General features: G+C 44.0%; 1 protein-coding gene across 10 annotated transcripts; it reads left to right on the top strand.

Annotated features, from left to right (window-relative positions):
* Window positions 1-320: 320 nt before the first annotated feature.
* Window positions 321-26,326, top strand: slco1f1 (solute carrier organic anion transporter family, member 1F1). 10 transcript variants are annotated; one of them, XR_015481884.2, is made up of 16 exons: window positions 321-836; window positions 5,763-5,889; window positions 10,416-10,505; window positions 10,597-10,738; window positions 13,203-13,335; window positions 13,470-13,576; window positions 13,660-13,812; window positions 13,897-13,995; window positions 15,810-16,013; window positions 16,081-16,245; window positions 16,326-16,521; window positions 16,607-16,772; window positions 16,878-17,045; window positions 20,684-20,748; window positions 20,851-20,968; window positions 21,070-21,188. XR_015481884.2 is itself a non-coding variant. In XM_087246373.2 (16 exons), coding segments are annotated over exons 1-16 (2,052 nt in total). In that variant the 5' UTR covers window positions 321-834; the 3' UTR covers window positions 21,170-21,188.
* Window positions 26,327-26,506: the final 180 nt, after the last annotated feature.

Below are 26,506 nucleotides of genomic sequence, written 5' to 3'. Positions count from 1 at the left end.
TCACTTGGGCTGTGATTTATTGCTGAATAACCGATGGCTGACAGATTCTACATGCGAACTTCATAGCTGTAGATATCCTTGATCGGGCTTCACGTCGTGAATTATTTCATTTAGATTCTGAAGAAACAATTATACATGGATGAAAATAAGAATTGTCCTGGCATGGCAACGTAATCAGACAGCATGCTTCTTTTTTTTTGCTGGGTTTGTGGCGCAGAGCCTTAGCAATTATTTCCACGAAGATGATTTCATTGCCAAAGTGTACCACACATTAACCGAGCACTGTGCCAACAAGACAGACATTTGTTTCGATTGGCACCACTGAGGGTTTGCTGGTTGATGTTTGTACAATGCTTTAAATGGCTTATCTAATTCTTACTGCTGTATCTGTAAATCTCATTTCCTCTGTTTTTAAGACTGTTTAATTCGTTTTGCCACACAAATACTAACAGAATGGAGGAATTATAGTCATGCTTCACATTCTTACCAACAGATATTGAGTAGTTCCATGTTTAACTGTTCCATTTTAGCTGTTATTTTTACCTAAGAGTACAGTTTATTAACCAACTAGAAATTTCCATTTCTTTAAATGCATATTTATGTAAATGCATGCATGCCAACGTTTCAAAATTGCATAACATTGTGAATTAAAACCAACTGCATGTGAACGTGTTTTTACTGGGACAAAAATAGGGTTAAAGAAATGCTCACTGCTAGATAAAGATTAGTAAAACACCTGTGGGCAGGTATAAAGGGGCTTTCAGAGGTTGCTGTTTTGGGCGTATTTCGACTACAATATTACCACTCTCTCTGAATGTGAAGACCACTCTGGACATGTGAGTGTTCTTATAAAAATTGCTAAGTAATTATATGCATGTGTATTTTAAATAATGTGTAAACATTTAGGGTGCTTTCACACCTGCCTTATTTAGTTGGGTTGAATCGCACTAGAGTTGGTTTCCCCTCTTGGTGCGGTTCGTTTGGGCAGGTGTGAATGCAGCAATCGTACTCGAGTGCGGACCAAAAAAAGAGTACCGAGACTTGCTTGAAGAGGTGGTCTCGGTACGCTTTCAAACGAACCCTGGATCGGTACGTTTGTGATGAGAATAAGATCCGTACTACAACAGGTCCAACCGCTAAAAGTACTTCGCTTTTTGGACTAATCCAGCTGCCGTAGGTCGATGCGCTGTGCATTATGGGATATGGAGGAAAAATATTTGTTGACAACGCGGTTTGTTTACTTGCGGGAGTTCATTGGCGTTTTCCCGCACGTGAATTCTGACCAATCGACAAGCAGTTTAGGCAACCCAAGCTCATTCTGAAAACGTAGCCCCGCGGACGTTTCTGGAGACAGCGGAATACGTCCCGGCAGGTACGTACGGCTGCGTTTATTTTTTTCCAAGCGAACGCTGCGGGGCGGTGTGACGCTGTTCCCTTTCGCGCTTGCCTTACCTCAAGCTTCCCCGCTGCAACCCGTTTGTCCACTCAGCTCATCGTGTACGTCGGCAGGCTTGAGATGCAGAGAGGAGTCGACCACGGCGATAGGTTTCGAGTCCGGGGAAGAGCAGTTCCAGCAATCAGGTAAGACAAAAACAGAATCCCAAAAATTAAGTGAACGAGTTTCGTAACAGGGTGAGAACGTGGTGAAATCCGAAAATGTGGTGGAAAAAAGAAAAAAAAATCTAGGCTTTTATTTTTTGGATGGCTTTTGTAAACTGTTGCTCGGGTTTAGGGAAGCGAGTGGGCGGGCGGGTCGATCTGTAAAATTGGTTGGGTTCAGGGAAGGAGGAGGGCGAGTCCACCGATTGGCCGGTCGCGCAGTCAATCATCCGGTCAGTCGGGCAGCGGCCTCCGGCAGGTTCACGCTAGAACAGTGCGGGCGTGAACTGAGGTGCGAAAAAGCGCGTAACAGCGGCCTCTCGCGGATTCGCGAAAACAAAAACTGCAGCCGTACGTTCCCGCCGGGGCATTTTCCGCGGTCTCCAGAAACGTCCGCGGGACTACGTTTCCACAATGAGCCTGGGTTGGGTTTAGGAACTATGTTCAACAACATCTGGCCAATGAGAGATGTGGATTTTGTCAGATGACAACATTTTGGTTCTTTTTAACTGGTTCGGACCAAAGCCAGCAGTGTGGTGTGGAAACGACCCAAAGACGGCAGAAAATGCAACAATGTATCATTTATTGCTCTTGGTCCGGACCAAATGAACCGAACTACAGATGTGAAAGCACTCTTATAAAATCCAAAATCTGCCACTGTCAGATTTGTAGTTAAAGCCAGGCGCCACAATTTACAGAGTGGAGCAAGTATAATATATATAGTTATTTCCAATAATCAATCTGTGCTGACAGTAACGAAATATCAGGAGGATTACTGTAATGACACACTGGAAGTGTTTCAGAATGCTGTCGGCTTATTAAAAAAGGCCAGCAGGTAAGCAGAAAACAAATTTAAAACGGGTAACTTTCATCACAGGATTGCCACAGGAATAATATGGTAAGAATGTCTATAAAGTTTTTTAAATGACCCGGATTTTGTTTGATGCAGCAAGTTGGTCGTACTTTTTGCTGTAATCATTTTCATAAACAAGAATTGGTGTGTGAATTATAGCTAAGGACTTACAGGGGTTGGACAATGAAACTGAAGCACTGGCCAATTTAGTGTTGGAGGTTTCATGGCTAAATTTGACCATACATCTGGCTAATCTTTATTGATTGCATAATCCACCAGTAAGAGCAGAGTGTGAAGGTTTGATTAGCAAAGAGTTTTGCTTAAAATATTGCACCGCACACCACATTATGAGTAACATATCAGCTTTTAAAAGAGGACAGATTGTTGGTGCACGTCTCGCTGGTGCATCTGTGACCAAATCAGCAAGTCTTTGCGATGTGTCAAGAGACACGGTATCTAAGGTAATGTCAGCATACCGCCTAGAACAGGGGTGGGCAAACTCGGTCCTGGAGGGCCAGTGTCCTGCACAGTTTAGCTCCAGCTCTACCCTGCTGAAAAATCCAGCTTAAACCAGCCTAGGCTGGTTGGCTGGTTTTAGCTGGTTGACCAGCCTGGTTTTAGAGGGGTTTTGGCCATTTCCAGGCTGGTTTCCTGCCATTTCCAGCCTGGTCTTAGCTGGTTAGGCTGGAAAATGACCAGCCAAATCCAGCTAAAACCAGTTTGACCAGCCTGGTTTAAGCTGGATATAGCTGGTTTTGGCTGGACTCCCAGCTTGGCTAGGCTGGTCAAGCTGGTTTTAGCTGGTCATCTCCCAGCCTGACCAGCTAAGACCAGGCTGGAAATGGCTGGAAACCAGCCTGGAAGTGGCCAAAACCCCTCTAAAACCAGCCTGGTCGACCAGCTAAAACCAGCCAACCAGCCTAGGCTGGTTTAAGCTGGATTTTTCAGCAGGGTAATCAAACACACCTGCTTGTAGATTTCTAGTGATCTTGAAGACACTGATCAGCTTGTTCAGGTGTGTTTGATTAGTGTTGGAGCTAAACTGTGCAGGACATCGACCCTCCGGGACCGAGTTTGCCCATCCCTGACCTAGAAGGACAAACCACATCCAACAGGAGTAACTGGATCCAAGTGGTTCTCCTTCACTACATCTAAGCAAGATAAAGTGTGGAGAAGCCCCAAAGAATCCAACCCAGGCTCATTGTGAAAGCGTAGTCCCGTGGATGTTTCTGGAGCCCGCGAAATACGTCCCGGGAGGTTTGTATTTTTGAAGTTTTTGTTTTTAGCGAATCCGCGAGAGGCCACTGTGTTCGCTTGTTCGTATCTCAAATGTCTCTCGTGAGTGCCACCAGAGGCCGCTGTCAACTGACTGAATGATTGACTGGGCGACCGGCCAATCGACTGACCCACCCTCCTCTTTCCCTAAACCCAACCAATTTTACCAATTGACCCGCCCGCCCACTTACTTCTCCAAACCCAGCCGACGGTTTACAAAAGCCATCCAGAAAAAGAAAAGCCCTTGTCTGATTTTTGCCACGTTTTCGGATTTCAACACATTCTCACCCTGTTATGAACTCGTTCACTTTATTTTTGGGATTCTGTTTTTGTCTTACCTGCTTTCTGGAACCGCTCTTCCCCAGACTCGAACCCAGTCATCGTCGTCGTGGTCAACTCCACTCTGCGTCTCAAGTCTGCCGACGTACACGATGAGCTAACTGGACAAACTGTTTGCAGCGGGAAAGCCCTCCACAATTAGGTAAGCGGTCAGCCCGTAAGCGCCTAAAGGAATGGTGTCATAACGCCCCGTAACGTTAGCTTAAAAAATAAAATGCAGCCATACATACCTCCAGCTGCATAAATCGCGGTCTCCAGAAACGTCTACAGGACTACGTTTTCAGAATGACCCTCGATTAAAAGAATCACACCACCAAGACTGATGCATGCCCAGACTGAAGCATGGGGGTGGATCAGTGATGGTTTGGGCTGCACTATCATGGTATTCCCTAGGACCAATACTTGTGCCAGATGGACAAGTAACTGCCAAGGACTACTTCAATGCAAGGATAATGCACCAATACTGCAAGACTGGCGACAAAAGGGTTTGATGAACATGAAAGTGAAGTTCTTCGTCAGCCATGGCCTGCACAGTCACCAGACCCAAAATATTATTAAGCCACTTTGGGGAGTTTTTGAAGATCCTTCTGACCACTGTGCAGGACTTGTATTGCTCATTCCTGTGACAAATTGATGCTGTATTGGCTGCAGAAGGAGGCCCTACACCATAGAGCCCTGCACGGGCCTTAAATCTAGTCCCTGGCTCGAGACGCACAGGCTGTAGTCCGGCCCTTGCCCAACAGCTCATTATAATTTTTGGCCCGAAGCCTGTTTTTTTTCCCGCCAAAAAGCTTATACTGAGTTGTATTTAATAGAAAGTTGATGTTTGTTCGTTTAGTTTTTTTTTATTAGAATAATTTAGAAAAACCTTTTTTGTTTGTGTGTTTTTTTAAATGAACTAATTTCAAGAGGAGCAATTGATAAGATTGAGCACGACTGGCTTCTCATCTGTAATCAGTAATAATCCAATCCGAGTGATCCTAGTTTACTATAAATGGATGGTTTTCTCCCTACTGCTCCATCTTCGTTTTGGAAGAAGCCCCCCTTCCACCCCATCTCCTCCTTTTCCTCCCTTCTCTAAGGGGTAGCTCTCGAGACCAACCTGATCTCGGATCCCCTTATATGCTTATTGACCGGGTGGTGGCCTTGGGCTCAAGTATTTCCTAGCTCAGGGTTCTCTCCTGGGACAGCATGCCAAACCTGCTTCAAACGCCAAGCATATCTAAGTGGGAACTCTTGGAATGTAAGATTTCGTTTAAGTGATATCGATATTCAAGCAGTATGTTGTCCACGATGAGTTTACTCAATTTAACTCAGCGACGCCTGCAGCCGTATGGCTGTATGCACAGCGCGTACCTACCATGAGAGGTACCTTTTTTATTTTATTTCTTACATCATTTAAATTGGTTAATAAACACGATATATTGACAAAGCAGGAAAGAATGAAAATAAATAAAGGTGTGCGTTCGTGTGTTTGAAAGTGTGTATGTACCTGCATGGTGGGAGATAGAGAAAATCTATTGGCTTTAGTTTTGCTGGCGTTTTTTTCCGCACTCTAAAACGTACAATTTGTATAGCTATTGTTTAAAACAAGTTTCTAAATGAGTAAACGCTCTTTTTTTAAACGGCTAAACTTATTTGAAACATTTGCCAAAAGGCCTAAAACTAATGAGACAAATATTGATCCTTTGCACAGGGTGGAAACCGCAGTCTCATCGACACCTGAGCCAGAGAAACACCAGGCTCAGCCTGTGTCTCTTTCATCGGACAACTCAGATCCGCCAGCTGTGCAGCCTCCTCGCGTGGAACCGCTACCATTCAAGGTGTTTCAAACCCATTTTAATTTTTATTTAGGCTAGATTATTATTTTATTTGACAATCCAGTTGGTGTTTTGGCGCGTTAGCATATAGCGCACTTGTTTTGAAGCACTTGACCTCATGTTATTCGTTCTTCTATTTTATCTAGTAGCTAACTGATCAACAAAAATAAATAGTTACGCTAAAAAAGACAAACTATACGAAATTCGTTTAAAAATTAATTTTTCCAAGACAAATAAACGAATTATAATATATCCATTACTTAACTGTGCGTGCGGATGATTTTCGCTAATTGGAAATTAAGGATTTAATTAATGCTTCACTACCACAATCCTCTGTCATATATTTGATTTTTTAATATGTCATCATTTTAAAGATTACGCCTTGAGCGTCTGATTTTTCCTTGGTGCTGATGTGCTTTTATTAAATTTAGATTTCGAAGAAACTCTACGAATTATGTCACAATGAATGCTCTTAATAATGTAGCCTTTGACCGATCAGTGTTTCTTGAGATTGAAATAAGAATAAGGGATGACGAGGTGGAGCGGTCCTTCCTCTAGCGTTTTTCAGTTTTAAATTTGCCAAGTTTTCTCTTAATGTTCTCTATTGTACGTGGCTGGAAATCTCTATGCGCAAGGCATCTCTAGCGCAATCAAAGTTTTTTCTAATGTAAGCCCGACATGCGTGCTAGCTATGACGTAAATATTGACCAACAAAAATAAATATTTAAGCTAAAAAAGACAAACTATACGAAATTCGTTAAAAATTAATTTTTCCAAGACAAATAAACGAATTATATTTTTTATTTGAGCCCATCCATTACTCAACTGTGCGTGCGGATGATTTTCGCTCATTGGAAATTAACGATTTAATTAATGCTTCACTACCACAATCCTATATTAGATTTTTTTTTAAAATATGTCATAATTTTAAAGATTACGCCTTGGGCTTCTGATTTTTCCTTGGTGCTGATGTGCTTTTATTAAATTTAGATTTCGAAGAAACTCTACGAATTATGTCACAATGAATGCTCTTAATAATGTAGCCTTTGACCGATCAGTGTTTCTTGAGATTGAAATAAGAATAAGGGATGACGAGGTGGAGCGGTGCTGGAGCGGTCCTTCCTCTAGCGTTTTTCAGTTTTAAGTTTGCCAAGTTTTCTCTTAATGTTCTCTATTGTACGTGGCTGGAAATCTCTATGCGCAAGGCATCTCTAGCGCAATCAAAGTTTTTTCTAATGTAAGCCCGACATGCGTGCTAGCTATGACGTAAATATTGACCAACAAAAATAAATATTTAAGCTAAAAAAGACAAACTGTACGAAATTCGTTTAAAAATAATTTTTTCCAAGACAAATGAACGAATTATATTTTTTATTTGAGCCCATCCATTATTCAACTGTGCGTGCGGAGGATTTTCGCTCATTGGAAATTAACGATTTAATTAATGCTTCACTACCACAATCCTATATTGGATTTTTTTAAAAATATGTCATAATTTTAAAGGTTACGCCTTGGGCGTCTGATTTTTCCTTGGTGCTGATGTGCTTTTATTAAATTTAGATTTCGAAGAAACTATACGACTTACGTAATAACGAATGCTCTTGAATAATGTAGCCTTTGACCGAAAGCATCAGTGTTTCTTGAGATTGAAATAAGAATAAGGGATGACGAGGTGGAGCGTTGTTTTACAGTTTTGAGTTCGCCATTGGCAAGTTTGTTATGATCTCTATTGTACGTGGCTGGAAATCTCTATGCGCAAGGCATCACTGGCGCTTCCGAACTGCACGCAATCAAAGTTTTTTCTAATGCAAGCCCGATATGCGTGCCAGCTATGACGTAAATATTGACCCGAAGCCCTGCCCGAGGGCTATAAAGTCGGTGTCACGGTTGTGGATCTATCTGCTCTTCTATGATGTGTCTGCGTGGTGCGATTGTTTATCTGTGTTTGCGGTGCGTGTGTGACAAGTGTGTGTGCGCTTGTTTCTGGGTTTGTGTGAGAGTCGCGTGGCTGTCAGTGTTGTTGTTTTCATGTCATCAGCTGGGCGGTCACATGATCTTGGTCACCGGTCGCCTAGCACCACTAGCTCCAGGTGTAGCGCATTACTGTGTCTATAAATGTTCAGCGTTCCTGTCTCACCTTGTCAGTTCGTTGTCCTCACTTGTCTTTGTATCTCTGTCAGGCTCTCCCCGTTGAGTTCGCTGGTGTTGCGCGCTGGTTTGAAGTTATCTCCGATGAACTTTGATTCGCTCTGTTGACCTATGCACATATGATATATGCGACGCGGTGGTGCAGTAGGTAGTGCTCTCGCCTCACAGCAAGAAGGTCACTGGTTCAAGCCTCGGCTGGGTCAGTTGGCATTTCTGTGTGGAGTTTGCATGTTCTCCCAGCGTTCGCGTGGGTTTCCTCCGGGTGTTTCCCCCACAAGTCCAAAGACATGCGCTATAGGTGAACTGGGTAGGCTAAAAAAATTGTCCGTAGTGTATGTGTGTGAATGAAAGGGCATGGGTGTTTCCCAGTGATGGGTTGCAGCTAGGAAAGGCATCTGCTGTGGAAAACATATGCTGGATAAGTTGGCGGTTCATTCCGCTGTGCCGACCCCAGATTAATAAACGGACTAAGCCGAAAAGAAAATTAATGAATGAACATATAATAAGACTATCAATTTCGGACTGTTTAAAACATTTTTTTCTCTGAAAGCAAACTGTGCTCTGCAAGAGTTTTGCAATTTTAATACCTGTTTTGGAGAGAACCATTCAATCTAGAGCAAGGGTATCAAATTCAGCTCCTAGAGGGCCGTTGCAATACACAGTTTAGTTCCAACCCTGCTTCAAAACACTTACCTGTAGGTTTCAAACAACCCGTAAAGGACTTAATTAGTTTGATCTGGTGTGTTCAGTTAGGGTTGGAACTAAACTGTGCAGAGCTGTGGCCCTCCAGGAACTGAATTTGACACCTGCGATCTAGGGTGCTTTCACATTTGGTTCAATTGCCTGGACCCTACTCAAGTTCCATTGTCCCCCCCTTTGCCACCTTCTCAGTTGGTTTGTGTTCACACTGTCTTTTTTCCTTCTGAACTCCGGTACGCTTGAGTCATCAAGCTGCTGTTTTGTTTATGGCTGTTGCTAGGTTACTCACGAAAGCAAAGCGCCAAAGCCTTCCACACTTCCCGGTCAATTTGCTTTTACTGTATCATTAAGTTTTTGACATACACCCTGCTGAAAAATCCAGCTTAAACCAGCCTAGGCTAGTTGGCTGGTTTTAGCTGGTCGACCAGACTGGTCTTAGAGGGGCTTTGGCCATTTCCAGGCCTGTTTGCAGCCATTTCCAGACTGGTCTTAGCTGGTCAGGCTATAAAATGACCAGCTAAAACCAGCTTGACCAGCCTGGTTTAAGCTGGACATAGCTGGTTTTGGCTGGGCTCCCAGCCTGGCTAGGCTGGTCAAGCTGGGAGATGACCAGCTAATACCAGACTGGAAATGGCTGAAAACCACCCTGGAAATGCCCAAAACCCCTCTAAAACCAGCCTTGTTGACCAGCTAAAACCAGCCAACCAGCCTAGGCTGGTTTAAGCTGTTTTTTTCAGTAGGGAAAGTGACTCTCGTCTATTATAAACCTACAGAACGTAACACAGTGTCTGCAGAAGCTGGTTTTGGAGGAGACAAGCATCGCTGTGTTTGCCCAGGCTCAGTCCTGCTTGTCACCAAGGTACAATGCGTGACACACACATACGAATGAACATTATGTAAACGATAGTTTGTCGTACAGTTGGCGGTTCACTTCCGTTATTTGGTACGATTGCATTCGTACGAGAAGTGAACCGTAGCAGAGTTCGCATGAACCCCAGACCACTACTTTCAGGCGGACTCGGGTTCAAGGATGCACACCCGAGTTCAGAAGACATGTGAAATGAACCCAGTTGTAAACCAAAAGAGCTAGTGTGAAAGCAACTCTAGAGGGATGAAAGCACTTGTCATACATCAAATATATCCAGCTTAAACCAGCCTAGGCTGGTTGGCTGGTTTTAGCTGGTTGACCAGCCTGGTTTTAGAGGGGTTTTGGCCATTTCCAGCCTGGTCTTAGCAGGTCAGACTGGAAAATTACCAGCCAAATCCAGCTTGACCAGCCTGGTTTAAGCTGGATATAGCTGGTTTTGGCTGGACTCCCAGCTTGGTTAGGCTGGTCAAGCTGGTTTTAGCTGGTCATCTCCCAGCCTGACCAGCTAAGACCAGGCTGGAAATGGCAGGAAACCAGCCTGGAAGTGGCCAAAACCCCTCTAAAACAGGCCTGGTCGACCAGCTTAAACCAGCCAACCAGCCTAGGCTGGTTTAAGCTGGATTTTTCAGCAGGGTAGCTGAAGTATCAGGTATCATCCAGTGTTCAACGCGAATTGAAATGCAGGTTCATGTCCGAGCTTTCATTTAAATCAGCAATGACTGAGAGGACAGAGCATTACCGGAGCCAACCAGATTTCAACTGGATCTGCCAGTGAATCTGACGTGTGTGTTGTCTTTTTCCAAATGGCCAATAGTTCATCATGGAAGGCAGCTCAAATGGGATGGAATATTCAGACAGAAATGAGAAAGCCTCTCCAACCACATGCTGCTCTCCAAGGCTGAAGGTAAGACCGTTTGCCTGAAGTTTAAACTACTATTAACTGATCGTTTGATTTAATTGTAATAGATGTTCTCTCTATCCTTGTGTCTAAAAAGATCTTTATTGGCGCACTCGCCTTCTGTTACTTCTCTAAATCCATGACGGCGTCTTACACCAAAAGCACCATCACTCAGATTGAGAAGCGGTTTGAGATCACGAGCTCCACCGTTGGTTTCATTGATGGCAGCTTTGAAATGGGTGAGTTGAGCATGAAGGAAAGTCGGTAGCAAAACTCGAGAGGTGGAAAGTCTGAATGTGAGAACTTGATGTATTAATAGTTGTATTTTTAAGTTGAAGGTTGCACACACATCTCTTAAATGAGAAGCTGAATCTCTACTGACTCCGCACACACAGACAATAATCTAACCCTGCTGAAAAATCCAGCCTAAACCAGCCTAGGCTGGTTGGCTGGTTTTAGCTGGTTGACCAGGCTGGTTTTAGAGGGGTTTTGGCCATTTCCAGGGTGGTTTCCAGCCATTTCCAGCCTGGTCTTAGCTGGTCAGGCTGGGAGATGACCAGCTAAAACCAGCTTGAACAGCCTAACCAGGCTGGGAGCCCAGCCAAAACCAACTATGTCCAGCTAAGACCAGGCTGGAAACCTGTCTGAAAATGGCCAAAACCCCTCTAAAACCAGCCTGGTCGACCAGCTAAAACCAGCCAACCAGCCTAGGCTGGTTTAAGCTGGATTTTTCAGCAGGGTAATGTTAAAAATAAAAGCAAAACAGTTGAAAACTTTTCATTTGTCTATCTGCAGTTAATGTACTTTTGAAAGATACCTTCTCTTAGCCAGATCGCTTGCGTTTCGCTTATACAAGAAAACATCTGCTTGCATTTGTTGCAACGGGCATTGTTGCTGTCTACGAAAACACAAGCCGTTATCATGTGAGATTGCCAACTGTGCAGACGAATAACGCAAATTAGAAAAGGTTGGTCAGTTAAATGATGCTACTGGAAGTAATGCTTATTCTCCAGAACCGTTAACGTCAAAACTTATCGATACTTCAGACTTTTATGATGTAGCACCGATTCCGATAAACTACAGAGTTTCGGTAGCCATCCCTAGTCATTAGCCAGAAATACGGCAGGGAAGTTCTTGAGATCTACCTGAATTCAAACTCTCCTTTCGCCCGGCTAATGGAAGGAGCCCAAGGCTTGAGGATCTTATATGCTCAGGACTCTCTAACAGGAGAGGATGCAGGACTGAACTGTGTGTAGGCTACTTAATACTGAGGAAAAGCCCCAATCAGAGAGGTGAATGTCTGCAGCCCCGCCTCAGTCATCAGATGTTGCCGTTTTCCCTCATTCACACTGAGACGGAGCAGCAGCGTTTTAGAATGAAAATGGCCTCTCCAGCATTTCCAAAACGCTTTGTTTTCGGCGCTCCAAAAATTCCACTGTATGGACGGATGGCGTAACCGTAGCAAAACTTATGCATTTTAAAACATAAACGCATTAGTGTAAACAAGACCTCAGACACGGCTCCAAACTAATCTATGCTGTTTTTCAGCCTTCATAAAGCACATAAACACAGTTATTTTCCAACCCAAGCTCATTCTGGAAATGTAGCCCCGCAGACGTTTCTGGAGACCGCGAATTACGTGGCCGGAGGTACGTATGGCCGCGTTTAGTTTTTTTCGAGCGAACGCTATGGGGCGGTGTGACGTCGCTCCTCCTCTTCGTGTTCGCCGGCTGACGGCTCACCTACGTGTGGAGGGCTTTCCCGCTGCAACCAGCTTGTCTGCTTAGCTCTCAGTGTTACGTCGGCGGAGCGGAGGCCTGGAGGAGGAGGAGCCGGCCACGGGGACGACAGGAATCGAGTCCGGGGAAAAGCGGTTCCAGAAATCAGTTAAGATGAAAAACAGAATCCAAAAAATAAGGGCGAGAACGCGGCGAGATCCGATAACGCGGTCAAAATCGGACGAGGGCTTTTGTTTTTTTTTCTGGACGGCTTCTGCAAATCGTCGCTTGGGTTTAGGAAAGGAGGAAGAGGAGGGCAGCTGGGTCGGTTGAGTGTTCAGTCGTTTAGCCAGTTAGTCGCACGGACGGTCGCTCCACAGCGGCCTCCGGCGGCTTTTCACGCGAGAACAGCGCGGGCGCGAATGGCGCGCGCTCCCGAGAGGCATTCAAGATGCGAAAAAGCGCGCACAGCGGCCTCTCGCGGATCCGCGAAAACAAAAACTGCTCGAATACGTACCTCCGGGACGTATTTCGCGGTCTGCAGAAACGTCTGCGTGGCTACGTTTCCACAATGAGCCCGGGTTGCTATTTTCTCAATAAAATCCATGTTAGCCATTTAGCAATGAAGCTAGAGTCACCGGGAAGACAGAAGTCCTGCCAAACACTTGAATCCGCATCTGTTGTGAAGTGAATTTGACGCGTGGATGAAGTGAGTTTTTTTGTATTGTCTGCATGTGCAAACCGTGATTTACATTTTAAGTTGCAAATACAATTATTAATATGACAAGTACTGGTTCATCTTTATAGTGCATTAGATACATTGAGGTGTAGTGTGAAACAAGGGCAGTAGATGAATGCTTATACCTTTGTGTCACACCATTGATGCTGTGATGTGACTGAACTACAGTGTATACAAATGGGACAGTTGAATGATGGTATGCTGTAAAATAATGTACAACTTGTTGACAATGTACTTTGCTTACAGGTAATATGCTGGTCATTACACTGGTAAGCTATGTTGGCGCTAAGTTTCACAGGCCCAAGATCATTGGAGCAGGGGTTCTGCTGATGGGTATAGGAACACTGCTAATGGCTTCACCTCATTTCATTATGGGCCGGTGAGTTTTGAATAAAGAAGTATATTCACATAAAGTTAACGAAGATCCACTCTTTAAATATGTGCATTCTTTAGGATCTATATTTGAAATATTGTACAGTATGAGCTAAATTTGTCTCTGTTTTTTTCTGGCAGGTACAAGTATGGTACAGCTGCCACCCACACTAATGATGCTGGTAATTTCACTGTGATCTCTACATGCTCATCTGACTCTCAGGAAACTCTTCAACAGCCTTACTCTGGTAATGCGTTATGTGAAAGGCATATGGGATGTTTTAATTGTAAAATGCAATACCTAACAGTTCACACTGTATGGGTTGTCTAGAGTGCCAAATAATGGAAGCGGAAAGCTCACTTTTGTGGGTGGTAGTGCTTTTGGGAAACGCTATGCGTGGGATTGGGGAAGCCAGCATTGTCCCTCTGGGAATGTCATTCATAGATGATTATGCACGTCCAGAAAACTCTGCCTTTTACATTGGTGAGAAGATGAATATTATTGGTAGTAGGAGTATTACCACTGTCAATCTACAAGATTTGATACATTTTTTCTTCTTTTCCGTAGGTTGTCTGAACACACTCAGAGGGATTGGGCCAATTTTTGGTTTCATTCTTGGATCTCTATGTGCTAATCTTTATGTGGACTTTGACTTAGTGAATCAAGGTGAGATAAACATTGGGACGCATCTACCTTAGATGTCAGCAACAAAAATAATACAAAAATTCAATATTACTTTGAAATCTATCAAGGTAGAACTTCGGAACACACAAGCATAAGGTTTTAGAGATGGCAGAATATACCTCTTTTTCACCAAGTCAGTTCCAGGGCTGGCTTGAAAACTCTGGCCTATTTTCAAAGGGGTTCTTTCAAAACCTAATGAACTGGTTCTGAAAAGTGGTTAAGCAGCACCAGAAATTAGTATCGGATCATTTTACTGTCTCGGATCTTTGAGTCTCGTTCATCAAGATGAACGAATCTTTTTTCGAGTCATTTCGTTCATTTGGTTCAATTTGCCATATTATTATTAAAATGTTACGAATTGCTTCCAAACACATCTACAACTAGCCCAAAAGGTTGATTGTACGACAAATATGTCATAACTAGAATATAAGAAGAAGAAAATAATAATTCAATGTTGACCTGCTCTTTTGTCTATGAAGGTATTGTTGTCTCTTTGCTCAGCTCACCTCTTCATGTCTTCAAATGTCAGGGGTTCATTCACGTTACACTGACAGACACATATAATCTTAATCAATGCACAGTCTGAGCCGATAGGAGCCATGATCGTTCGTTCATCACGTGACAGAATGACTCAAACCCGAGGACTCGAGAGATGAACGGTTCAATTCGTTTTCCGGCTCTAAACGCATATGATTGGCCCGTGATGAACGAGTGACTCAGACCCGATAGAGGACTCGAGAGACGAGCGGATCCAATTCTTTTTCCGGCTCTAAACGCGTATGATTGGCTTCTGCCAATGTGATGAAGACTTGAAATTAACGATACCACCTGCACACGTGCGCACGCACGGATGAACGAATCACTCCCTGAGAGGACTCGTAGTTCCCGAGTCATATTGAAGATTCGTTCAAAATGAGCGACCCATCACTACCAGAAATGACTGGGCTAGGATTAAGAAACACTTGCATCAAGATCTGAGGGTTACCATGACCAATGAGATGAACAAGAACAGTTTTGAGTGCCATATGTGACATAGCAGCGGAACATATTACTATCTAACAGACAGGCGAAGCAGTGGCGCAGTAGGTAGTGCTGTCGCCTCACAGCAAGAAGGTCGATTGGTCGCTCGGCTCAGTTGGCATTTCTGTGAGGAGTTTGCATGTTCTCCCTGCGTTCGCGTGGGTTTCCTTCGGGTGCTCCTGTTTCCCCCACAGTCCAAAGACATGCTGCAGGTGACTTGGGTAGGCTAATTTGTCCGTAGTGTATGAGGGTGACAGGCCTCGTTAAAAGGAAGGACTTGTTCCAAATAGCCGACCCCGCAACCATACGGGACTAAGGCCAAAGAAGAATTTCTATCTAACAGACAGTGAAGAATATAGACAGGAAAGTGTGAGGAGCAGAGAGAGAGCAAAGACCGATCCCCCATCAGCGCCGCTGGTCTCAGCCTTTAGGGTAAATTGTAGGCACAGGAAGTAGAAGGAAGATTGGCCTAAAAACAGTGATAGCCAGCATAAAGACAAGGTCATTAACTGTGGTTGGCTTGGAAGGAGTGTCTTTAGGAGAACTTTATACATCCCTCCATATCTGATAAAGGTTTGGTCTTCTTTTAGGTAGGGTATATTTGATTGTAAACCTTAGTGTAAAACTTGAATTGCAGGTTATAATAAGTTCAATTCAATTTAATTAATCTTTATTTATATAGCTTTGTTAAGGAGACATCGTAAATATGCAGTGTTGGTGGTCCTCCAGGACCATGGTGGAAAACCACTGAGCTAACAGATATATTCTCTTCTCAGAAAGCGTGACCATCACACCGCAGGACTCTCGCTGGGTTGGGGCTTGGTGGTTGGGTTTTGCGGTGTCTGGCCTGTTGACTCTCCTCGCTGCTTTTCCTTTCTGGTTCTTGCCAAGAGCTCTACCTGAAAACTCCCAAACCTCCGAGCTAGACCACCCCCAACAACAGCACAAAACCACACCCAGCCTTACAGAGATAGCCAAAGGTATGGCAACATTGTCATCTCTTTTAACAATATTGTTTAAATATTGTGCCGTTTACTTGTTTTCTAGATTTTGCACCAACTTTTAAGCGTCTGCTGACCAATAAGATCTACATTCTGTACCTGGCGTACAGTATAGTGGCATTCAACGACTTCGCCATAGTTGCAACGTACACGCCAAAGTATCTGGAACAGCAGTTTGGGCAAAGTGCATCCAAAGCCAACTTTCTGATAGGTGACAACTGTGATGTTGCTAGAATTTTCCTGTATTTCCAGTCTGTTTTAACTGGTTGCATATTTGTACACTGTACATAGGAGTGACATGTATTCCGGCAGTGGCTGTGGGTATTTTCCTGAGTGGGTTGATGATGAAGAGGTTTAAATGGGGTCTGCTGGCATCCGCAAGAGTGAATTTGTTCACCGGTGTCACCATGTTGCTTTTGGCTGTGCCTTTCTTCGCTCTCAGCTGTGAGAATCTAGATGTCGCAGGGGTTACAGTGCCCTATCAAGGGTACTTTTATCTCTATCCACCTTTTCAATCCATTAGTTTTCAAATCACTGTAGGACAACATAACAAGGAATTGTTCATGTGGCAGATCTGCTGAAGTTCAAGGTGTAGTAAGCGATGTACTCCCTTCTTGCAATGCTGACTGTGGGTGTCCAGAACTCCAATGGGATCCAGTGTGTGGAGAGAATGGACTGACCTACATCTCCCCTTGCCATGCGGGCTGCAATTCCACCCAGGGTGCAGGATGGAATAAGGTGAATGCAGTGAATAACAATCTTACACTATCTCCTTCAATTATTACATGTTTGTTAGTCTATTTCCCTCTTGTCTCATTTTTGTCAGACATTCCATGACTGCAGGTGTATTCAGAGCTGGGGACTGAGCGTTGGCAACTCCTCTGCAGTTCTTGGACAGTGTTCACGAGATCCCAACTGCAACCAAATGATCTACGTTTTTCTGGGAGTGCAGTCTTTGGTCTTGTTTGTGTACAGTCTTGGCGCTGTTCCCTTTCTCACTTTTTCTATGAGGTTCTGTTTACCTTCTATCTTAAAAAAATACATATTGTTGTGTGCTGTTTACATAATGTTTTGCTTCCCAAGATGCTTACTTGTTTTGGTTTTAACATTAACTTGTGCACAACCTATGGTCGGCCACTGAAGCTAAGCAGGGCTATGCATGGTCAGTACCTAGATGGGTGACCACATGGGAAAGCTAGGTTGCTGCCGGAAGTGGTGTTAGGGGGACCAGCAGGGGGCATCAACTTGCGGTCTGTGTGGGTTCTAACACCCCAGTATACTGATGGGGACTCTATACTGCTCAGTGAGACATTAAACCGAGGTCCTGACTCTCTGTGGTGGTTAAAAATCCCAGGATGTCTTTCGAAAAAGAGCATGGGTTTAACTCCGGCATCCTACCCTAAATTTACCCACTGGCCTCTGGCCATCATGGCCTCCTAACCATTTCCACATCATAATTGGCTTCAGTCTCATGGTTTCCAGCTGGTGTCTGGTGTGCAGTCTGGTCTGATCACGTCATCCAGGTGGATGCTGCATACTGGTGATGGATGAGGAGATTCCCCTCATTGTGTAAAGTGCTTTGAGTGTCCAGAAAAAGCACTATGTAAATGTAAGGAATTATTATTATTATTATTAACCCGAAAAACTGTAAAACCCACCACAGCAATCAACCTCTTTAATTTGGCTTTGGAACCTATATAGTCTGAACCAATATTTACCAGACTTTGTTCTCTGTAATCTTTGAAAGCGGTGTACTCTTATTTTCTGACTGGATGCAGGTAAACTGCGTCATATATCATTACTATGAACTGGTTTCCCTTTTTGAACTCGCACATCATCCAAGAATGCCGGAACATGCTCACATTAGAAACGAATGACTTCTGACCACTCTGACTTTGGCCGTTCGAACACATACACTACTTCAGACTGAAAACGATCATGCCTGCCATATTAAAATCTCATTCCAAATTGAAGTACTCGAAACTGGCCACTTCAAATGGCCCTTTGCAATTAAGGAACTTAAAGGGTACAACTTATGGGCACGTACAATCTTTTGTGCAGGAATTTTGTTTAGTGTCAAACAAAATGTACTGTTCAGAATGGCTCATTCCTACGCCCAAATCTACGGGTGACCAAACGTAGTCCTGGAGGGCCGGTGTCTTGCATAGTTTAACTCCACCTTCCTTTAACACACCTGCTTAGAAGTTTTTAGAATACTCAGAAAAAGCTTGATTAGCTCGTTTAAGGGGTGTCTAAAGCCCCTGTAATGAAGTTTACGGCCCTTTAGCTGCCAGGAAGAAGAGGCGGATAACCGAAGTTTTTAAATATTTATTGATAACACAGACGGTAACTCCTAACGGAGACTGCTGTCTAAACCAAAACAAACGGACGGCAGTCTCCGTTAGGAGTTACCGTCTGTGTTATCAATAAATATTTAAAAACTTCGGTTATCCGCCTCTTCTTCCTGGCAGCTAAAGGGCCGTAAACTTCATTACAGGGGCTTTAGAGTCAAGGAGCATGAGTCAAACTGAAAACAAAAGTAAAACAATATGTCCGGGCCCGGTCCTCTCTCGGCTTCCTCTGTAATCGTTCCTCCTCTTATAGGCCGGAGCTCCCTCCGTGGGATTCGAGGCTGGTGCACGCCACAGGTGTATCCACTTACGCGGCAACCTCATTCCATTACCACAGCTCTTGGCCCCGCCCCCTCGCCACAGCCCCTCTTACACTGCCAGTTAAATGTGACCCGATTCCGTTTTTTTGTGCAAATGTGACACAGATCGAATCTGTTCTATGACCGTGTGAACACGAAAAGAACGCATGCGTTCGGATATTCAGAGAGCCTCCTTTATATGTGGAAATAAATCAGATATACATTGGATATGTGACAATGCGACTGTCATGTTAACTGGCAGATCAGATTTATTGAGGCGTTCTGTTTTATACGTCATTAAACTTGAGACAATGTGGTATTTCTCCACGGTTTCATGACGTAGATGGAAAAGCGTGTGTGGAGACGCCGACATGATAAACCACAACAGAGGAAACATGGAGGAGGAAAGTGGTCGGTCGCCACAATTTGCTCCCAGCAGACCTGAGATCCCTCTCGTACTCACGAATCCCTTTGAATGGAGAACACCATCAGGGTTGCAAGATGTAGCTGACTGATTCCAACTATCCAAAACCCACCAAAATGCAAAAAAAAACACCAGAATGAAAAGTTGGGGGGTTGTGATGGGCGCGAAAATCACAAAAAGTGGGGTGGGGGTGGAGTGTGACGACATTCAGTTGCAAAACCGCCAAAATTGTCATTTTATACCCCACAATCGTGTTAAATAACACCCAACTGCCCAACCCCCAAGGCATGGCAACACTGGACACCATATATACCCGTAGGGGCAAACGTCTTTCCCTCCTCCGCCTTAATCATTTTAAAGTTGGGTGAATTTCACATATTTCGCAGAGCTAAAAGCAAGACAATGGCTGCGTCCGAAACCGCATACTTCCATACTATATAGGACGCTAGAATCAGTATGCGAGCCGAGTAGTATGTCCGAATTCATAGAATTCGAAAATCAGTATGCGAGAAGTACCCGGATGACTTACTACTTCCGGCGACATTCTGAAGTGCGCATCCCATGCATGCTGCGCTATCCCATGATGCCCCGCCAGCGGATTCATGAATGGGAGTAAAGCGACGCAAATGACGCAGGTAGGTCACGTGGCAATGCCAAAATGGCGGATGTAGTACGTCCGAATTCATACTTTTCACGTTCATACTGTATAGAACGTACTTTTCTAACGGGCCGAGTAGTACGTTTAAATTCAAATGCAGTACCTACTGAGTAGTAGGCGCTTTCGGACGAAGCCAAAGTCTACAAAGTCAAGGCTAGTGTAACGGAGGTCATTTAGTAAGTGATGTGCAGGTAAACCTCACTCCTCTGACCTCTAAAGCCTGGTTTATACTTCTGCGTCAAGTCACCGACGTAACTCACGGCGCATGCAACGCGCGTAGCTGTGCATTTATACTTCTGCGCGCTGTCTCTGTTGGTCTGCATTAACACTTCCGAAATGCTAGTTGGCAGTGAGGTGTAAATGTTCCTCTGTGTCGAGTTTCTTTGCTGTTGTTTTGCTTTTCCTGAACACTTCCGGGATGCACAAGTGGTTCAAACTCGCTCATTTTGAGGCAGGAACCGGCGAACGTGCAACAACTTTAACTATGAGGTAAACACAAAACAAAACTTTCCATCCGGAGCTCCTTCACGGGACTCCACACTTGTAAACAATCGCTCCATCAGGCTCGCACCTTGCGCTACTAAGCCGACCAATCACAGAGCTTACGCTACGCGTCGTTGCGACGTGTAGCTACATTTTTTAAGAGGTGCACGTCAGCGACGGCCACGGCGAAGGGCTATGTGTCATACGCCAGCGTTTGACGCAGAAGTATAAATCAGCCTTAAAGGTGCTCTAGCGACAGACGCTAGAGGCCATGGTCTTTGGCCTCCTTGTTGCGGAAGGTCGCCGGTAACCCTACCTACAATGCAAAGATCAAAAGAGGGCAATCTTATATAAAGCTACATACGGATTTGTGAAAAATGTATGGATATTTGAGTTTATATCCAAAAATGCTTATTGAGAACGTGTTCTTGCAGGATTGTGGATCCTGAGCTGAAGGCTCTCTCTGTGGGAGTGTTACTGTTATCTATAAGAGTTCTAGGTGAGTTTGTGGTGTTTTATAAGGTATAATATCCATGTATTTGTTTTCTTATCCTAGACCAACACTCAGCATTGTTTATAATGCACTTTAACTTCCTTACAGGTGGTATTCCTGCACCCATTTACTTTGGTGGTCTCATTGACACCACCTGTCTGAAATGGGGCCAGAGGAAATCCTGTGGAAGGGGTGCCTGCAGAATTTACGACAATGAGACCTTCAGGTGAGCACATCTGGTCAATCTATTGTATTCCACTATTCAGTTTTATGTACTTTGAAGTACAAAAGCTCTAACTAACGCATACTATTATTTGCCCCTATAAGGTTCCTCTTTCAGGGAATGACCATCGGTCTTCGAGTATTAGCCTGTTCCGTGCTCTGGATAGCCACTATAGAGATAAAGAGAAAAAGTGCAGAACAATAAACAAACATCCATTCATTCATTTTCTTTCAGCTTACTCCCTTTATTCATCAGGGGTCGCCACAACGGAATGAACCTCTAAGACAGGGGTCACCAAACTTGTTCCTGGAGGACCGGTGTCCTGCAGATTTTAGCTCCAACCCTAATCAAACACACCTGGACAAGCTAATCAAGGTCTCTCTAGGTATACTTGAAACATCCAGGCAGGTGTGTTGAGGCAAGTTGGAGCTAAACCCTGCAGGGACACCGACCCTCCAGGACCGAGATTGATGACCCCTGCTCTAACATATATCCAAAGACATAGAACGTCAAAAGCCTATGCTATAAGATCCCGAACACCAGGAGACAAAAAAAATGGTGGTGTTTTATTTTTAGTTGCGCTGTATGTTTATGTGCTTTGCTTTATTATATGTTTCTGCATCATTATCAGTGTTAAATGTACATATATGAACAAAGTTGAGGGAAAAATGAGACATGCTCGTTGATTTCCTTGTTGAGTAAATATCATGAATGTAATGTTACTACATTTTTCAATGTACACGTTTTAAATATTTTTAAAATATCAAATATTTTTTGTATGATTTGTGTGACAATAGAGTTGATGAACATGTTGTTAATTAAAAAAAAAAAGCAAGGCAAGTTGTATTTGGTGTTTTTAACACTTTTTACTTGTAGCACCTGATTGTATAAATTACAGTAAATGAGTTCATGATTGATACTAATTGTAGAAGTCCATCTATTAGCCCAGGGGTGGCCTACCCTGTTCCTGGAGAGCCACCTTCCTGCAGATTTCAGTTGCCACCCATATCAAACACACCTGCCTGTAATTATCACGTGGTGTTCAGGTCCTAATTAATTGGTTCAGGTGTGTTTGATATGGGGACAAGCTCTGATTGGTTGGCTTGGTAGCTGTGATGAGCATGGGCGGTGCTGAGAGCCGTGAACCCGATAGAACGAGAGTTTACAAGTGTAGAGTCCCATGAAGGAGCTCCAGATGGAAACTTTTGTTTTGTTTACCTTATGATTAAAGTACGTTCGCTGGTTCCCGCCTCTGAATGAGCGAGTTTTAGCTACTTGTACATTAAAGTAGCAAAACAAAACGCCCACGAAGAAACTCAACAAAGAGGAACATAAAAAAACCTACTGTCAGCTAACATTTCGGAAGAGCCCGGATCACGCTGATCACTAGACAGCGACACAACGAAGTTGAGAATCCTTCAAGTTTACGTAAATGAAGAGCGACTTACTTGAGCGACAGCCAATAAGAGCAACAGTAGAGCTCACATGATCCTCTCTCAGCTTCTGCAGTCAGAGTCCGGTTGTATTCCTCCGTGCTGTAGACCTACACAGACCCACATTTGCAGCAGATAAATAGCCTCAATGGCCGAGAGCACATTATTTTTTCATGATCATTTTTGCTAATGAACATTTTATGTACTGATTCCGTTAATACCTAGTGTTTTCTTTGAATTGTTTGCTTTCAGCACCACATAAATTCATTTACTCCAGGAATCACCAATCTCGATCCAGGAGGGCCGGTGTCCCTGCAGGGTTTTGCTCCAACTTGCCTCAACACACCTGCCTGGATGTTTCAAGTATACCTAGTAAACCTTGATTAGCTTGTTCAGGTGTGTTTGATTAGAGTTGGAGCTAAAATCTGTAGGGCACCGGCCCTCCAGGAACAAGTTCTGTGACCCCTGATTTACTCTCTTACTCTCTTACTGCTGAAAGTCCAAACACTGAAAGGCAAATCCATTGATGCAAAGCTCCAGATGTCCCAAACCAAGCGAGCCAGGGGTGGCAGTAACAAGGAACAAATGCCACCAACTGATGAAAGTGAAGGGGGAAAAAATAGAGAGAAACCAGGCTCAGTTGGGCACGACCATTTCTGCTCTGGCCAAACTTCTTGTGCAGAGCTGCAGTCTAGGCGCCGGAGGCTGGACATCCATCGTGGAGAAGCTGCAGGTGTGAGTAGGTCACCGCCGGGTGTTCAGGCTGGCCCACGGAATCAATGCGGAGACTTGACGGTCACTAGGGTCTTTCAGGAATCAGTCTCATGCTCTCCACTCCTCCGTGACTGCACAGCATCTGCTCAGGATACGGCCTGGTCAAAGATTGGATACCTCTATAAGTCCTCAATGGTTGGCATCATCTCTTCACAGGTCTTGGATCACATCAATGGTAACGCACAATCTCTAGAAGCCTTGGGATGAGTATCCCCGGGTGGAAATAGAGAACAAAGAACACAATTAGCACAGCTGCTGTTCAGTAGTGTATTTAAGCAAGAGATGTTAAATATCAATGCAAGCGTGCTGTAAATAAAAAACAGCACTTATATAAAGAAATGTAATGTAAAGTGTATTTTTATATCGCATTTATCATGTTTGGCACAATCATGAGGGAGGTCTCTTTACACCATCACCAGTGTGCAGCATCCACTTGGATGTTGCGTCAGCTGCCACAGTACATTGGCGCCAGTGCGCTCACCACACACCAGCTATTAGTGGAGTAAAGAGACTGAGGGTGCTTTCACACCTAGACTTTTGTCTCGTTTGCCCAGTTAGCGCGGTTCGTTTGGCATATGCGAACAGGGTAATCGCGCTCTGTTCCGCGCCAAAGTAATCGCTCCGAGATCGCTTGAATGAGGTGGTCTCGGCTCGATTGAAACGAACCCTGGAGCGGATCGATTGCAGTGAGAAAGCGATGCGATCCGAGCGCGGTTATATCACAGTGTTTTATGGATATGTAATAGGCTTACGGCTATATGAAGAGAAAATTATGAGTATGGCGGGAAGTTTCGCGAGTCTCCGGATGCCCGCAAACGAGTGATGATCTCCCGGTAATCTCGCGTCTCCCTCCCGGTCCTCAAATAGGCATCGTCGCGCACCCTTCTCACCCCTCCTCATCGCGTCTCTCCTCAGACACGCCGCACGCGTGCACCCTGTCAATCACCACCAAACCACCACCTCTCCTGACAGCTGAGCGGGACGCTGCAAAATAAACTCTGACACTCTGACCAATGTGAGTTTACTCGCACGTGACTTGTTTTAGCTCTTTTGGTCCGATTGGAAACTTTGCAGTGTAAAAGCGAACCGCTCCAAGAGCAACAAATTTAACAATTGTAATCTCTGTTTCGGAAGAACTGAATCGATTCACAGGTGTGAAAGCACCCTGAGATACTGCTAGTGGATGGGGATGACTGGGGGACCATAAAGAGTGGGCCGATGGAGGGAATTTGGCCAGGGTTACACCCCTACTTTTTACAAAAAGTACCATAGCATTTTTAAAGACCACAGGGAGTCAGGACCTTGGTTTAACGTCTCATCCGAAAGACAGCGCTCACTTATAGTATAGTGCCCCCTTTACTATACTATGGCATACTCAGAACCGCAGGTTGAGCGCCCCCTGCAGGTTGACCGCCCCCTGCTGGCCTCACTAACACCACTTCCAACAGCAACCTTGTTTTCCCTAGTGGTCTCCCATCCAGGTACTGACCAGGCTCAGCCCTGCTTAGCTGTTAGGCTGCAGGGTAATATGGCTGTAGCCGACATGTACAGTATATGAGTATGTTCACAGCTGAAAGCGTCCAGCAGCTCACGACCAAACTTTGCTTTCGTCTACTCCGCTGACCTAACTGACATTTTGCATGACTGGGCCATCCGACCAATAAAAGCTGTCGGTAAAGGTGGGTTTAGAAAGAACAAAACAAATTTCTATTAAATATTATGTGATTAAGTGTTGTTGTTGTTTTTACTTAGGATGTCTGAAATCCTGTCGAGGGAAACCTCATAATGAGGAAATTGAACATGTCACGAAATGTTGAGAAAACGTAGGTTTAAACTACTTTTATCTGAGACTAAAGAGGTAAATAAAACAAACAAGTGCAGGCATATTCCAAATCTTTTGAAAAAGGTTTTGGATCGGGAACAAGGGTGAATTCTGTGTGATGGTCAGTGTTACGACTTTTAAGTTTTGTCTCTAGGGTTTAAAAGGTAACATTTAGGGTGATAATATTTTGTGGTGAGTTGGCGGCAAAATATCAACGCGACAACCAAAATACTGCAAAAGTAAGTGAATTTATTTACAATACATTTTACATTACATTTACATTTAGACATTTAGAAGACGCTTTTATCTAAAGCGACTTACAAATGAGGACAAGGAAGCAATTTACACAACCAAGAGCAACAATGAATAAGTGCTATAGGCAAGTTTCAGGTCTGTAAAGTCTAAGAAGGGAAGTATTAGTAGTATTAGTATTTTATTTTTATTTTTTTTGTTTGTTTGTTTTTTTTGGTACAGTTAGTGTGATATTCAGAGAGGCAATTGCAGATTAGGAAGTGAAATGGAGACTAAATAGTTGAGTTTTTAGTCGTTTCTTGAAAGTAGCGAGTGACTCTGCTGTTCTGATGCAGTTAGGGAGTTCATTCCACCAACTGGGCAGATTGAGCGTGAGCGTTCACGAAAGTGATTTCTTCCCTCTTTGGGATGGAACCACGAGGCGACGTTCATTCACAGAACGCAAGTTTCTGGAGGGCACATACATCTGCAGAAGCGAGAGCAGATAAGAAGGAGCAAGGCCAGAAGTCACTTTGTAGGCAAACATCAGAGCTTTGAATTTGATGCGAGCAGCAACTGGCAGCCAGTGCAAACGGATGAGCAGCGGAGTGACATGTGCTCGTTTAGGTTCATTAAAGACCACTCGTGCTGCTGCATTCTGGAGCAGTTGAAGAGGCTTGATAGAGTTAGCTGGAAGCCCAGCTAGTAGAGAGTTGCAGTAATCCAGTTTGGAGAGAACAAGAGCTTGAACAAGGAGTTGAGCTGCATGTTCAGATAGGAAGGGTCGGATCTTTCTGATGTTATAGAGTGCGAATCTGCACGATCGAGCAGTTCTAGAAATGTGGTCAGAGAAGTTTAGTTGGTCATCAATCGTTACTCCAAGGGTTTTCACCATTTTGGATGCAGTAATGGTTGCCCCATCCATCTGGATTGAAAAGTTATGGTGTAGAGTCGAGTTGGCAGAAACAATTGAGAAAGGAAGTCAAAAAGCAATAAAGTATTATTTGCAAGATCTTTCAACATAAAATCAATCAATCAATATAGATTAAGGATGGTGGGGGAAACGAGAATTAAGTGGCGCCAAATTAATGAAGGATATATAACAAAAAAAAAACAATTCTAACTAATATTTACCGTCTAAACTGTCTAGTACAAAATAAACAAACAAAACATCTTCAGCGTTTTCACGCTTTAACTAAACTAACCTGCTAACCAAAAATGCGGAGGAAACTTACAGCGGGTGGCGCTCACTTCTAAACTACTGTGTTTAAATTCAATTCA

The sequence above is a fragment of the Danio rerio genome, chromosome 4 (assembly GCF_052040795.2).
Source record: "Danio rerio strain M-AB ecotype USA chromosome 4, GRCz13ab, whole genome shotgun sequence".
NCBI lineage: Eukaryota > Metazoa > Chordata > Actinopteri > Cypriniformes > Danionidae > Danio > Danio rerio.
This window is presented reverse-complemented; position numbering and strand designations above follow the sequence as displayed.

Coding starts and splice junctions, on each gene's coding strand:
- slco1f1 (XM_087246373.2), top strand. Junction 13,336..13,469: donor CCTCATTTCATTATGGGCCG/GTGAGTTTTGAA, acceptor TTTTTCTGGCAG/GTACAAGTATGGTACAGCTG. Junction 13,577..13,659: donor TCTTCAACAGCCTTACTCTG/GTAATGCGTTAT, acceptor TGGGTTGTCTAG/AGTGCCAAATAATGGAAGCG.